This window comes from Pistacia vera, unplaced genomic scaffold (genome assembly GCF_008641045.1).
Source record: "Pistacia vera cultivar Batoury unplaced genomic scaffold, PisVer_v2 Contig374, whole genome shotgun sequence".
Lineage (NCBI taxonomy): Eukaryota > Viridiplantae > Streptophyta > Magnoliopsida > Sapindales > Anacardiaceae > Pistacia > Pistacia vera.
The window spans coordinates 1787289-1800223 of record NW_022196195.1 but is presented as its reverse complement, the minus strand read 5'-3'; the positions used below and the strand labels follow the sequence as shown (position 1 = coordinate 1800223).

Here is a 12935-nt window from a genome sequence, read left to right as displayed (position 1 = left end):
CAGTATGAGGCTTTTCCGTATGAATTATTATGTATCATTCCATGCCATTAGTTTCCTTCATATAGTGAAGTAAAGAGAATTTGAAGAGGTTACTTCCCTTGGTAGGGTAGGAATTCGGGTAGAAGAGGAATGTTGGTGTTTTAGGAGAATTTGAGATCTTTTTCCTGTTTGGGATTGGATTTTAGTCATATTCATTTCTTTCGTTATTCCCTTAGAATTCTCATTCAATATTTGATTCTACTTCCTATTTTGAAGAATATCCCTAAAATAATTTTTTCAAAGTTTTGCCATTAGAAAATTCGGCACTGCATGTGTATAGTAAAGATGATTTTTTAGGAAGAAATGAATGGATCTATATAACAATGAACACTAGTGAATAGTGATGACCTTAGCATCACTGTTCAGTTATTGGCTTACATTAATTTTACTAAAAACTAAAAATAAAAATTTTAATGTTTAACTCGGAAAAAAAAAATTATCCATGCCTTGAAAACATTGTAGCCGGATATATGATTTTCTTCGTTGGGTAAAATTCTGACATTTAGGGCTTTAATTGATTGACTTGTATAGACAGTTTTTACAGCATTGAATGATTGATGCTTGGACTGTTCTGTACTCAACTCTACATATACATATACTAGAAGAATGGAATTTCAGTAGAAATTCCAGTGAATAGTTTCTTTCTCATATTTTCCGTACATCTAATTTCCGCGCCGAAAGATGGAAACGTCAACAACGATCAAATCCATTAATGGCGACTCATCTCAAGAACCCATCTCTCATTTAATGGACCACTCTCTCCCTTACATTTTTCCCAAAAAAACCACTCTCAGAGATTCATCTTTCTCCTCATATCTTAAACCAGATGATTCCAATCAAGGTGACGATGCGGAAATAAGAATTTTTGACGCCCAAAAGTACTTTAACGAAAGCAACGTCAATGAGGCGAAAGTGAGCAAGAGAGTATCTCCAGTTAATGTTATTAGTCTGGAACGTATATCTGAGAGAAGTGATTTGCTTGCCGTGCCGAGATTCTCTTCAGCTTCATCTGTTGACGGGTTTGCGAGGAACTATCGAGCTCGTTCTTTAAATGCAACACCAACTGCTTCATCGGAAGCTAGTTGGAATAGCCAGACTGGTCTTTTGTCAAATCCTCCTGGAACAATTGCGGTCTCTCTACGAAATACTACTTCTGATCGCGACCAGAAAAGAGGGCCAGCTCCAGCTCCAGCTCCTAAATGGCTTTTTGGGAGAAAGTGCCCTTGCTCTGGCAAAAAATCAGTTCAAGTTGAGGAAAAGCTGTCAGTATCAGTTTCAGATTCCAAAACCCCACCGCATTTATATAGCAAAAAGCAAACCCACAAGTCTATTGAAATTGCTATGGATACATCAAACTGGAGCGAAAGGCGTGAAGTTATCTCCAAAACTACTCATAGAATCTCTGCTGACAATCGTTTTCCAAGTCGTGGTTTAGGCCATCGTGTATTGGCTTCAGGGAGACCTTATTCTGATTCTACTACTGGCTTCACCTTTCCTATATTGAAACAAAGTAAACCACATCCCATCAAAATCACATATCCTTCCCTTGAAGATCCGCCGCGAGAATCACTGGAGATTTTCCAACCTTCCGATGAAACCAGTGTTTCAAGAAAATCAACTGAACTTCAAAACGGTATGTTGGTTTCACGTCATAGTTTCACGTTTCCGGCGAGTCCTAGCAGAACTCGAATCACTGAGGACGATGTTGCAAGTGATGCAAGCTCTGACTTGTTTGAAATAGAGAGCTTTTCCACTCAAAGTACAATATGTCCAATGTACCATCGTCGAGATTCACTGGATGAGGCTTCAAGCTTTAATGCAAGAAGATTAATAGCCACAAATATTAATGGAGGTTTGATGTATAATTGTCGTAGGAGTCTAGAGGAGCCAGTGACACCATCAATAGCAGCAATGGAATGTTATGAGCCAAGTGAGGCAAGCATTGATTGGAGTGTGACAACAGCTGAGGGATTTGACAAAGGAAGTGTTACTAATTTCTCGATTACGGCTTCAGAAATAGATGATATGGCAATAGTGCGGAACGGCGGCGGCGGCAACGGGAAGAAGAAATTAGGAAATGGGTTGTTGAGCTGTCGATGTGAGAAGGCGGTGAGTGTGGGGCCAAATCCAGTGAAATGTGTGCCTGAGATGCAAAGAATGGGGCAGCATAACACATTGAGGCATATGCATGTGAGTAGTAGGACACACAATGTGAATAAGCCACCGCTTGCAATGTCTCAATCTGATCGCTTGTCCCTTCCTTTTGCGACATAGGCGCCACATTTACTTCTCTAAAACAATATCCTTTTTTTTTTTTTTTTTCTTTTAAGTTTCTATTCAATTTTCAAGATTTGTGTGATCTGTTTGTGTGTGTAAGATAATGATTTCATTATTATTGAGCAATAAAATCCAAAAATAATAATACAAGTTAATTTATTAAAGCATAAATAAATTTCACCCACTCAAAGTCCGAAAAAAGTCTAAGAACAACGAAAACAAACCTCCTATGGTTGTTTAAATGGATGTTAAATAGGCAACCAAACATTTCACACACACCACTTTCAAGATATTGCTTCTTACCAACCTAAAATAGTGATGTGAAGATTTTGAAATTTCAAGCAACTAAGAGGAAATAAAGACTCTTACGGTGCGTTTGGTTCAGAGAATGTTGGATTATTGAGAATATTATATTAATGGAAAGTTAGATTACTTTGAAGATTACTAAGAATCTTTAGGAAAATGTGTTTAGTTAGTTGGAAGAAATTGGTGGGTTTGTTATATTAATATGCTTGGTTGGGAGGAATAAATTGGTGGGCATGTTGTTTAAATTTCTAAATTGCCCTCTTTTTAAATATTAATATAACATTATTTTGTTATTAATTTCTTAATAGTTCCTTTTGACCCCCAACATTTCAGATTTATCTAAAACACCCTAGCTTATATAAAACTTTAATTTATAAAAAAATCACCCTCACCCACCCCAAGCCACTGTTGGTCGCCAACCACCACCACCACTTTCTGTCGTCGAAAGTTGTCAAAAGTCATTGGAAATTGCCGGGAGTCGCCATGAGTTGTTGATATGGCCATTTACGGCCATGTTGATCGCTGAAAACGAACATATCGAAGTAGATCTGGTCGGAAATGGCTAGATCTATTCTGGCCAGATCCATGGCCTTTAATGGCCATAATAGATCTGGCCATTTCCGACCAAATCTAAATCGATATGGCCGTTTTGACCATCAATATGGCCAGAAACGACTATATCGGAGCCTCTTGGCGACTTCCAGTGGTGGCCGACAGTGGTGGCTGGGTGGCGGTGGTAGTCTGCAATTTGTTTTAAATGTAAGAGTATTATTGTCCAAAAACTTAATTAAGCAAGGGTATTTGTAATGGTGGATTAATGTAAACTGATTTTAAAACAAGGGCATTATTGTCCAAAATTTTTATTAATAAGGGATAAGATTGTAACAAAAATAAGATAATCAAGTAATCTTACAATACATAAGAAAATTGAGGTAATCAGTGTTAGTGTATGCCCTAGGAATCAATCGTGTCGTCGGTTCCAAGACATTATGTTTTGTATATATATGTTAATGTATATATTTTTTATATCCATCTTATCTTATCAATAGAAGAAAGTATTCTTATTTCACATGTGGTTTATTGCTTCATTTATATATATGTTATACATGTGAAATGTCCGGATGATACAAACTTTAGAAGATCAAAATCATCAAAGTATTCCCTACATAGGTAATATGAATTGGGCAATAATATTACATAATAGGTATGCTGAATGCCTCCGTAGAATATCATGTGATAGTATTAGCTAGTGTGGGTGATTATGAAAGTTATATCACTAAGGCATTAACATGGATAAGCGGTTAGTGAACTGTTTATCAAATATGACCATTTATGATGAATCACATGGACATTTAAAATGTAGTCAATGATTTATCATAAGATCGTACTAGTATATTATTAATCCTTAGACCTGAGATATCACGGTTGGATTCTGTATAAACGCATATGGTTCATATGGTGTATAAACACGAGGCTAATCATGTCATGTGTTAATAAGCCGATTTGGCCATGTGTTGTTTATGTGTGAGGACAAGTGATAGTCAAGATGGGATCCGTTGACTTGGTATATATGATTGATATCAAGTTCTTAGATAAATGTCAAGATACATTGGAAGAGGGAAATCTCCAGCCGGGGTATATAAAATGTTACTTAAAAGGTTGTTTCATGGTGACACGTTCCATATGTATTGATTGTCAATTTAATATAAAATTAATATAAGGATTTTGACATACCATGAATCCATTCTTAATTGGGATTAGACAACGGAATGATTTGATTATACAGCGCGTATAATTATAAAAGGGTTTGTTGGAGTATATCTTCATTGTGACTTAAGGGTTATAAAGCATTGCTAGATGCCTACCATAATCGGTGGGAGTTTTGTTCATAAAGATTTATGACAAAACATATCAAAATAGACTATGATATTGGGCCCACGGCTAGGCCACAGTGAACCTAAGAGGTCACACATAAAAACTAAGGAGAATGGAGAATGGAGAAATAGCCAAAGAGAGTTAATTATCCAAGGTTGGCTTGCACCTACCAAGGGTAATAAAGTTATTTATATTATTATCATTGAATTAGATTCAATGGAGGGTTATATTAGTTATTATGAATAATTTAAGAGTTAAATTGCTAATTGGAATTAAATGGAATTCCAATTCATAGTTAATCATTTTCTTTATATTAAATTGGATTTAATAATGGGTTGTAATTGTAAACATATGAACAATTTAAAAGTTAAATTGTTATGTAAACAATTTAACATAACAATTTAAGAGTTAAATTGTTAGTTGTGATTAAATGTTAATCCAATGTTATTATTTAAAGAAGTTTAACAACTACATAATAATTATGGAATTATTTACAACTCCAAAAACAATTATGGAATTGTTTAAGGAAGTCCAAAACAATTATTGAATTGTTTACAAGGCCACATATATAAAGAAAATGATATATCAATTTTAGGATAGAGATAAATTTTTTTCTTAGAACCCTAAATGTCTCTCTTGGCCTAATTCTTCTTTTACCTTAGTGTGGATACTCTTTTGTTTAATTTCTCTTGAAATTAAAAGTCTCCAAGGTTGCTAAGGACTTGAGGTAACAAGTTATACCTTACTTATTTTCAATTTGATTGAATTTTTTTGGGAAAATATGAATACACATGTTATAGTATCACATGCATCATTCTCTATGTATTCCATCTTTCAATCAGATTACCTCAAATATTACCAACAGTAACTACTATTGGTATTGGAAGATTACCAGAATCTTATATTATTTGACAACTAAACATGGTAATCAAGTAATATAACATAACGTTACCTCTGTAATCCCATATAACCCCCAACCAAACGCCCCCTTAAACAAAACTATATAATCTCATGGACATCCCAAGATTTTACAACTTATAAAATCCCAAACCCAAACGCTCCAAAAGGACCTTTGACCCATCTCAATCCACCAACTACCACAATCAACTAACAAAACAATGCCTTAGGCACTCATCAACTGCTACTATAGAAAAAAGAGAAAATGTAGAGTTATTACAACGTATAGTTATCAAACTAGCCTAAGAATATGCACAAATATCTAGGCCTATCTAAACTCATCATCCTTTTATATACACAAGATTAGATGCAATTTCTAGTTTCTGAAATATACATAACTAAGGTGTTGATTCGAATTTCCGCACCAACGAAAGCGCCGGGACGAAGACATGCATCAACTAGAGATACTTGATTGACTCTGGGGAGAACAGAGCAAGATGGAAGTGTGATTTCGAGGAACTAGCAAGAGGGACTTGATCCACATGCGGTGATGGCCAAGGTGGTGATGGCCTCCCAGAGGATGGTGTCAAACCTAGACGTTTTTAAAGTGGTTTGTCTAGGAAACAAATAAGGCCTACGTCCACTGATATTTTATCTGATTGTGTGATATTGGGATACAAAAGATGGGTTTCCCCAGTGATCGGAGGAGGTTCTCTCCAATTTTTTTTTTCTTATTTGGACCTGACTTTGGACCGGAGAGAATTTCTTTTGTTCTCTCTCCTTCTCTTTTTGTCTCTTCTTCTTGTCCTCATCTTTCTTATCCCCTCTTGTAAAACCCCCCCTCTAGTCAGGTATCCTTTGAATATCCCTCAATAAGAATCTCGAGGATACATGTCTGGAGAACGAGTTGTATTTAGAAAAAACCTGTGTAAGGATAATAATAATAATAATAATATCCAAAACATGTATATAAGATGTCACGCAGGATCCAAACTTATAATTTCAAAAACTTTAAGAATTTATCTAGAAATTACACAATTAAAACATATTTATAGGGTGGATGCTTCCAAAGGTGTTTCACAAACATTTATCATTTACATTATTTACATCAAGATAAAAGCATCAAGATGACAATAAATCATCTCCCCTCATGTGTAGCCCTGCTATCTCTAGCATCCTTCGCTTCTGGTCTACCTGCAAAGCAATCAATAATGAAAAGGTGAGTGATAATCGCTCAGTAAGGAATGATCCATTTCATTCTAAATGTGCTGTTTGACCTTCATTTAAACATATTTGTTAACACATCACTTATCTTTTACATCTAGGTATACTTAACCACACCCCCTCTCTCCCTTTTTTTCTAATTCATTTGCTTTTCATCATTTTATCCCATGGCTATATAAATATCAATGCATACACATACAAATAAGTATGTAAACATAGTACACACACATTACATGTCATGATATAACATCTAAATATCATCAACATGAGTATAAATCATCTCATGATGTAAAATAACATCATAACTCATGTAATGCAATTAAATGCATATGAAACATTTAACGTGTAGCCGATCTGACATTTCTTAGCGTCTTAAGCACTTCATATCATCTAGCCTCAAATTCATCTAGAACTCATATCATCGGGAGACGTGCTTACGCGTTATTTAGCATCTAAAGCATATATTCATCTTTCCTCAACCGGTATATGAGAATATGCTTACGCGTTTTCCATCATGTCTATATGCATCTCTAACATCTTATAGCATGTAAATACATATTTTGGTGAGCTTAATACTTTTAATTTATCTATGGATTATCAATCCATTTACATTACCTCTTGCTCACATTCATCATCTTAAAACATGTATTACATTGCATCTTCATGCCATTTCATAACATTAATCATGCATTGACATCATGACCATGTATATCTTTCAAAGATCATCTAACTAATAGGTAAACATTAGTACATGGCTTAATCACGTCAATATATAATCAATTCATAATCATAAGAATTAATTATGTTAAATCTTAAACTTTAATTTTAATAACTAGAAGCTTATACTTCAGGCCATTTTCCATCCATTTGATAAACGAATTGGCTCTTGGCCTAAACATAAAAGTTGTAGGTTTATGTCTTAAATTTCAAGTGCTTCAAGAATCATCTCATTTTGATTTTTATAACTCAAGTTATGGTCGAAATACTGAAGCATGTTTAACATAACCCCTAAGCTTACCAAATCCGAATTTTCATATTAAACTATGCCACATCAATTCCTATTGACAATTAACCAATATGTCAACTTATGGATCAAACAAACCTCCCCTTAATAGTCTTTAACATCTTAAAGGAAGTGTAAAATCTCATTCTCATAATCATCCATTATTGTTATAACATTGTAAGCTAATGCAAACAACACATCAACACTTCTAATAACAACCATTCAACACCATGTGGCCTCCAATACTACAAGTTTTGCCACAATCAACATCCACACTTCATTTTCTTCAATCAAACATAACAACTCATAAAACATAAATAGTAATAACTTCATGTATAATGAATTCAAGGCAATAAATAGAATAAATGAGTTCAACTAATTCTATGCCTTAAAGCCTTAATTTAAGGTTTCATTAAAATCTACAAACCCTAGCATCCCTAAAGTCATGGGAGGTTATTCCTTACCTTTTTGAAGAATTCCTCCAACAAATCCTTTGCCTTTGTCTTCTTTTACACCTTAATCCTTAAACCCTTCAACTTGAAGATCCAAGGCTCCTATCTTGTTCTCCTTGAAAAATTATGCAAAACTCCTTTAAAACTTAGAGAGAGAAAGCGTGTTTTATGGAAGATTTGAGAGAAAATGGAAGAAAGGTTGAAGAAATGCTCTCACCCTTGGCTTGAACGAATTTCCTCTCATTTATAGGAAAATATTTCATTAATTTTCCAAAATTATGCTATTGGCCCAATTATTTTAATTGTATAACTCATAAGTCCTTAATTCTTCATATAAGAGCATTTTGGTCATTTCGCACTAAACATAATTATTACTTAATTAATGCTATTAAATGCAATTAAGCTTACTCATCCTTGACCTTTTCAATGCTTATCCATAGGCAAAATGACTATTTTGCCCCTAATACATTTCTATGGATAATTGATTCATACCGTTCCAAATGAGTTGACTATTTTGCCCTTAGTTAGATTTTATGCTTTTTAACATAAAATTAACATCTAAAGGACTATTTTGAGTTAGGAACATACCTTTGACATCTTGGGTATTACACATCCCCTCTCCCTTTGGCCATTGCCGCTTTTAAAGAGAGAGAGAGGGTTTCAGAATGTTATGACGATAAATGTGTCAGCCAAGTTGTCCGATGTCGCATGGCGATCACAGCTCACATGCCCCTACGCCGTAGCTAGTGATGGTGTTTCCTCTGACAACAAGTGTCTTTACAAGTCTCCTCTTGGCCGAGTTGCATGGAGAGCACGTGGAGTTTGCACTGCCGCATGCCACTGATCGGGGTGTGTGGCTTATATTTGGTAACATGATATGTTTGAACAAGAAGATATTTTCATACGGCGAGCCCCCTTTTTTGCTCTCGTAACATGTCGTGCTCGCACATGTGGGCTGGTTGCTTATGCCTTTCATTGAGCATCTTTGCTCTCGAGCCTGATGCTTGCTCCGTATAGAGGAGTGTCTTGGGCTTCTCTGTTAAGCCCGGGCTGGGAATTTTTACGGCACAACATAAGGTCAGTAATACTTTCTCTCTAGCTAGTATACTCGGAAAATAAACAATATTATAAGAAAATATATAAGTATAGATGAGTATGAAATAATGGGCCCATAATAAATTTTTCTTTATATACATATCTTTACATAATATAATAAAGTCACAAAATAGTATCTCGACAGTGTCGCCAAGCCCTTCCGCTTCTTGACGTTCCATGCGACCGCATCTCACCTACTACCTGGCAAAACATTGAAAACAATGGAGTGAGCACTAATTGCTCAGTAAGTAAACCCGTTATGCTACCATTCTCTCTCCGTTGCTTAAATGTTGAATTTCTTTCCTTACATCACACTTCTCTCTTCTTCTCTATTCTTTCTCTATTTTTCTCTGTTCTTTCTCTATTTTTCTCTATTAATTCTTTATTCATTCTCTGTTCTTTCTCTATTCTTCTCTGTTCTTTCTCAATTTCTAATTTTCTCACTACTCAAGATAATAGGCATGGTATTATGCATAGATATGATGCAAATGAACAAATGCATAGAATGTGCATTTTCTTTTCTATTTTTCTTATTCTGTTTCTTTTTTTTGTATTTCTTTCTTTTTATTCTTTCTTTCTTTCTCTTCTTTCTCTTCTTTCTCTTCTTTCTATTCTTTCTTTCTTTCTTGCCGATCAGACTCAGTTGAGGCATGGATTTGGAACCCTGGCCGTGTGAGTGTATTCTCTAATTCTGGGTATAGTCCTCATCCACTGTACTTCTAACGGACTGTACAATTCTTCTTTCTGAATTCTGAGGCCACTCACTAAAGGCGGCATGCATGTGGGGCTATGTCACTCACGGGCTCCCCATCGCAACAACTTTCTCTTCTTTTATCTTTTTACACTTCTTTAAATAAAAAATAAGATTTGAATTTCTTTAATATTCTCATTTCTTTCTATTTACTCTTTAATATTCTTTAATGCTTTTTCATGCTCTCATGAGTATGTATGCATGTAGATGGCTCATGCTTATAATTCTTTCCAAATTTACATGTTTAGATGCAATAATGCAATATGGAATGCAAACATGTCATTCTCTACCATCTGCTAGCTCATCACAAAATAACACATAACCATACTTATACATGCACTTCTATTTGACATTTCATCAAACAACTTATGTGCACATCTAAGCTCTAAATTGGCTATACTTCTTTTCTAAGCCACCAAAATTTGGAGCAAAATCTTCCAAGATTAACGCCAAACCTGCGCAAATTGTACACTCCATAATTTCTACTCCAATTCTTCCATAATTCGTCCAAACTCTTATCAAACATCAAATACACAAACACTACTTCTCATGGATAAGTTCTAACCATCATTCAACATCAAATCCATCAATAATTCTTCATATAAAACACATATATGCATAAAAGAAATTCTATACACAATGTTGCTTCAATCATAACTAGGGTAGGATTTACTTACCTTAGATGTGAGCAATCCTACACTTTAATAATCTTCTTTGATCCAACTCTCTTTCTCTTAAATCCTATGAACACAAATCATCAAAATTCAATACTTTAAAAATTTAAACTCACTTCTTAGTGCAACCTAAGGATGCTTGGGACTGAAATTCTACTAAAAATAACCCAAGATTTATGAATTTCCCATGAAAAAGAATTGAAGAAATTGAGAGAATTCGGGGATGAAGGTGGCGTGGAAGTGGAGGAAGAACGACTAGGGTTTCATTCTTCAACTCTTGATATAACATATTATTTTAATTTATAGTTTCCCATTTTACCCTTGCACTTTCTATGAAATTTCATCTATGTCCCTTAGTCAATTACCATAATGCCCTCATTTTTATTGCATTCTCCATGAAATTCTATCTCTTTTCACTCCCCACTTTTTCAACTAATCATGAGTGAAAAGACAATTTTACCCCTAATGACAATTTAAGGAATTTTCTTCACATTTGTTCAAGATAACTTTAATAAAATTTAACTAAGGGTATTAGGGCATAAGTAAAACTACGTACCTCGATGTGGGCGTTACAAGGTCACTCCAATTCAACACATGAGAAGGATTCGGGTAGTATTTCTTAAGCATTGAAATGTGAAAGACATCATAAATTTTTGACAATTTAAAGGGCGAAGCCATGGTAGAGTAGGTGCCTTAGAGCCAATCAATTCATGTAATATGACATTGATGAATCATGTTTATTAATAAAGGCAATTTTATTATATCGTGTAATTCATATTTAATTATATGTTGTAAAACCCTAATATGACAAATGTTAGTATAGGTGCCTTAAAGCTAATCCGATTGTAGCTACTGACTATTTGTAAAACACATGTTAATATTAATAAAGGCGAATTCTATATATCATTGTGCTTATATTTATTTAATTTATATTGATATATGCCCTTAGAGTGGTAGAATCGTGACGAGGGTATCAAGTGTTTTAAATCTTGATTGTGACTATGATCACATATGATGGCCACTCTAGAAGAGTCCGTAGCCTCCGTATTATTATGAACTAGACACAGATAATACAATAAGATTATCATAGCGTTCAGCATCCGTATCGAAAGGTAGTAATAGATCTCGCATGTCAAAGTTGTTTGGTGACGACTTGGTGCAACGCATGAGTGCTTGTATTTGGCAAGTTCACTAGACTGATCCACTAGAGGATTCTATATAGATGGTAACCTCAATGTCTATGGAATATATCCTCTAACGGATGGTGATGCATATAATCCTTAGACTTGAGATCACCAAAGCACCGTGTTAAATATTAGTGTAGTTTGACACTAGCCTGACGTAATCTTATTTAGGATTATCAGTACGATAGTGATTGACTACACTGAGAAGTACACCATGGTTTTGGTGAATCAACATAAGATTCATCACTCTTGGGGTGTAGGAGAGTTTATCTCACTAAGTAATTCGATAAATGACAACGACCGCAAATTTGTGGACATATAATATTTTCCATCAACCAATAGCTCCAATCCTCACTTATACAACCCTTTTCCATCAACCAATCCACAGTTACACACACACACACACACACACACACACACACAAATCAATCCACACTTACAAAACCCATTTCTTCAACCCATCGCTCTAACCATACTTACACAACCCATTCCATTAACCAATCCACACTTACACAACAAAAAAACAATCATAGTATCATACAATACAAGTCTACAGCACTACACAACAAATACAATCACACAATACTACTTGGCAATCTGCATAACAAGTACCTTGGGTGGCTGTGTCGTTGGCGATGGATTAGTTGGGGTAATTGACTGGTTGGAGTCTCGGAGACGGAGGTGCATCGGTTGCGAACGGTGGCGCAACTTGCAAGCAACGAACATACAGAGAAGTAGTTTTGGGTTACAGAAAAAATTGAATTGGTTTTTTTTTTTTTTTTGGGTTTCAAATTCAATCAAACATTAGTCATAAAACTGGGTTTTTACATTTTGGAAATAAAATAACATATTCTAAACCCCCTCATAGTTGTAAAAACTTATATATGTACCCTCATATAAAGCCCCATAACCCCCTCATAGTTGTAAAAACTTACATATGACCCCTTAAACCCTTTCGAGCCCCTATGTGCTCGCGAACCTCTCGAGCCGAGCCAATGGCTCCGCTCTAATCGACTCGATTTAGGACTCGAGTGACTTGAGTTCGAGATCAGCTCAACAAATATGAAGCCTGGCCCAAGCCCGCGAGCAGCTCTGTTTGGGTCACCGCCCTAGTTATATGAGTATAAAGCTAGTTCAGTTGAGAGAGGTGATCAATGT

At 35.1% G+C, this 12935-nt stretch overlaps 1 protein-coding gene across 1 annotated transcript; it reads left to right on the top strand.

Annotated features, from left to right (window-relative positions):
• Window positions 1-720: 720 nt before the first annotated feature.
• Window positions 721-2444, top strand: LOC116140651 (protein PHYTOCHROME KINASE SUBSTRATE 4-like). The gene has a single exon (XM_031426248.1). The coding sequence runs from the start codon at window positions 721-723 to the stop codon at window positions 2311-2313; it is 1593 nt and encodes a 530-aa protein (XP_031282108.1). The 3' UTR covers window positions 2314-2444.
• The last annotated feature ends 10491 nt before the right edge of the window (window positions 2445-12935 follow it).

Coding starts and splice junctions, on each gene's coding strand:
- LOC116140651 (XM_031426248.1), top strand. CDS start 721: ATGGAAACGTCAACAACGATCAAATCCATTAATGGCGACTCATCTCAA.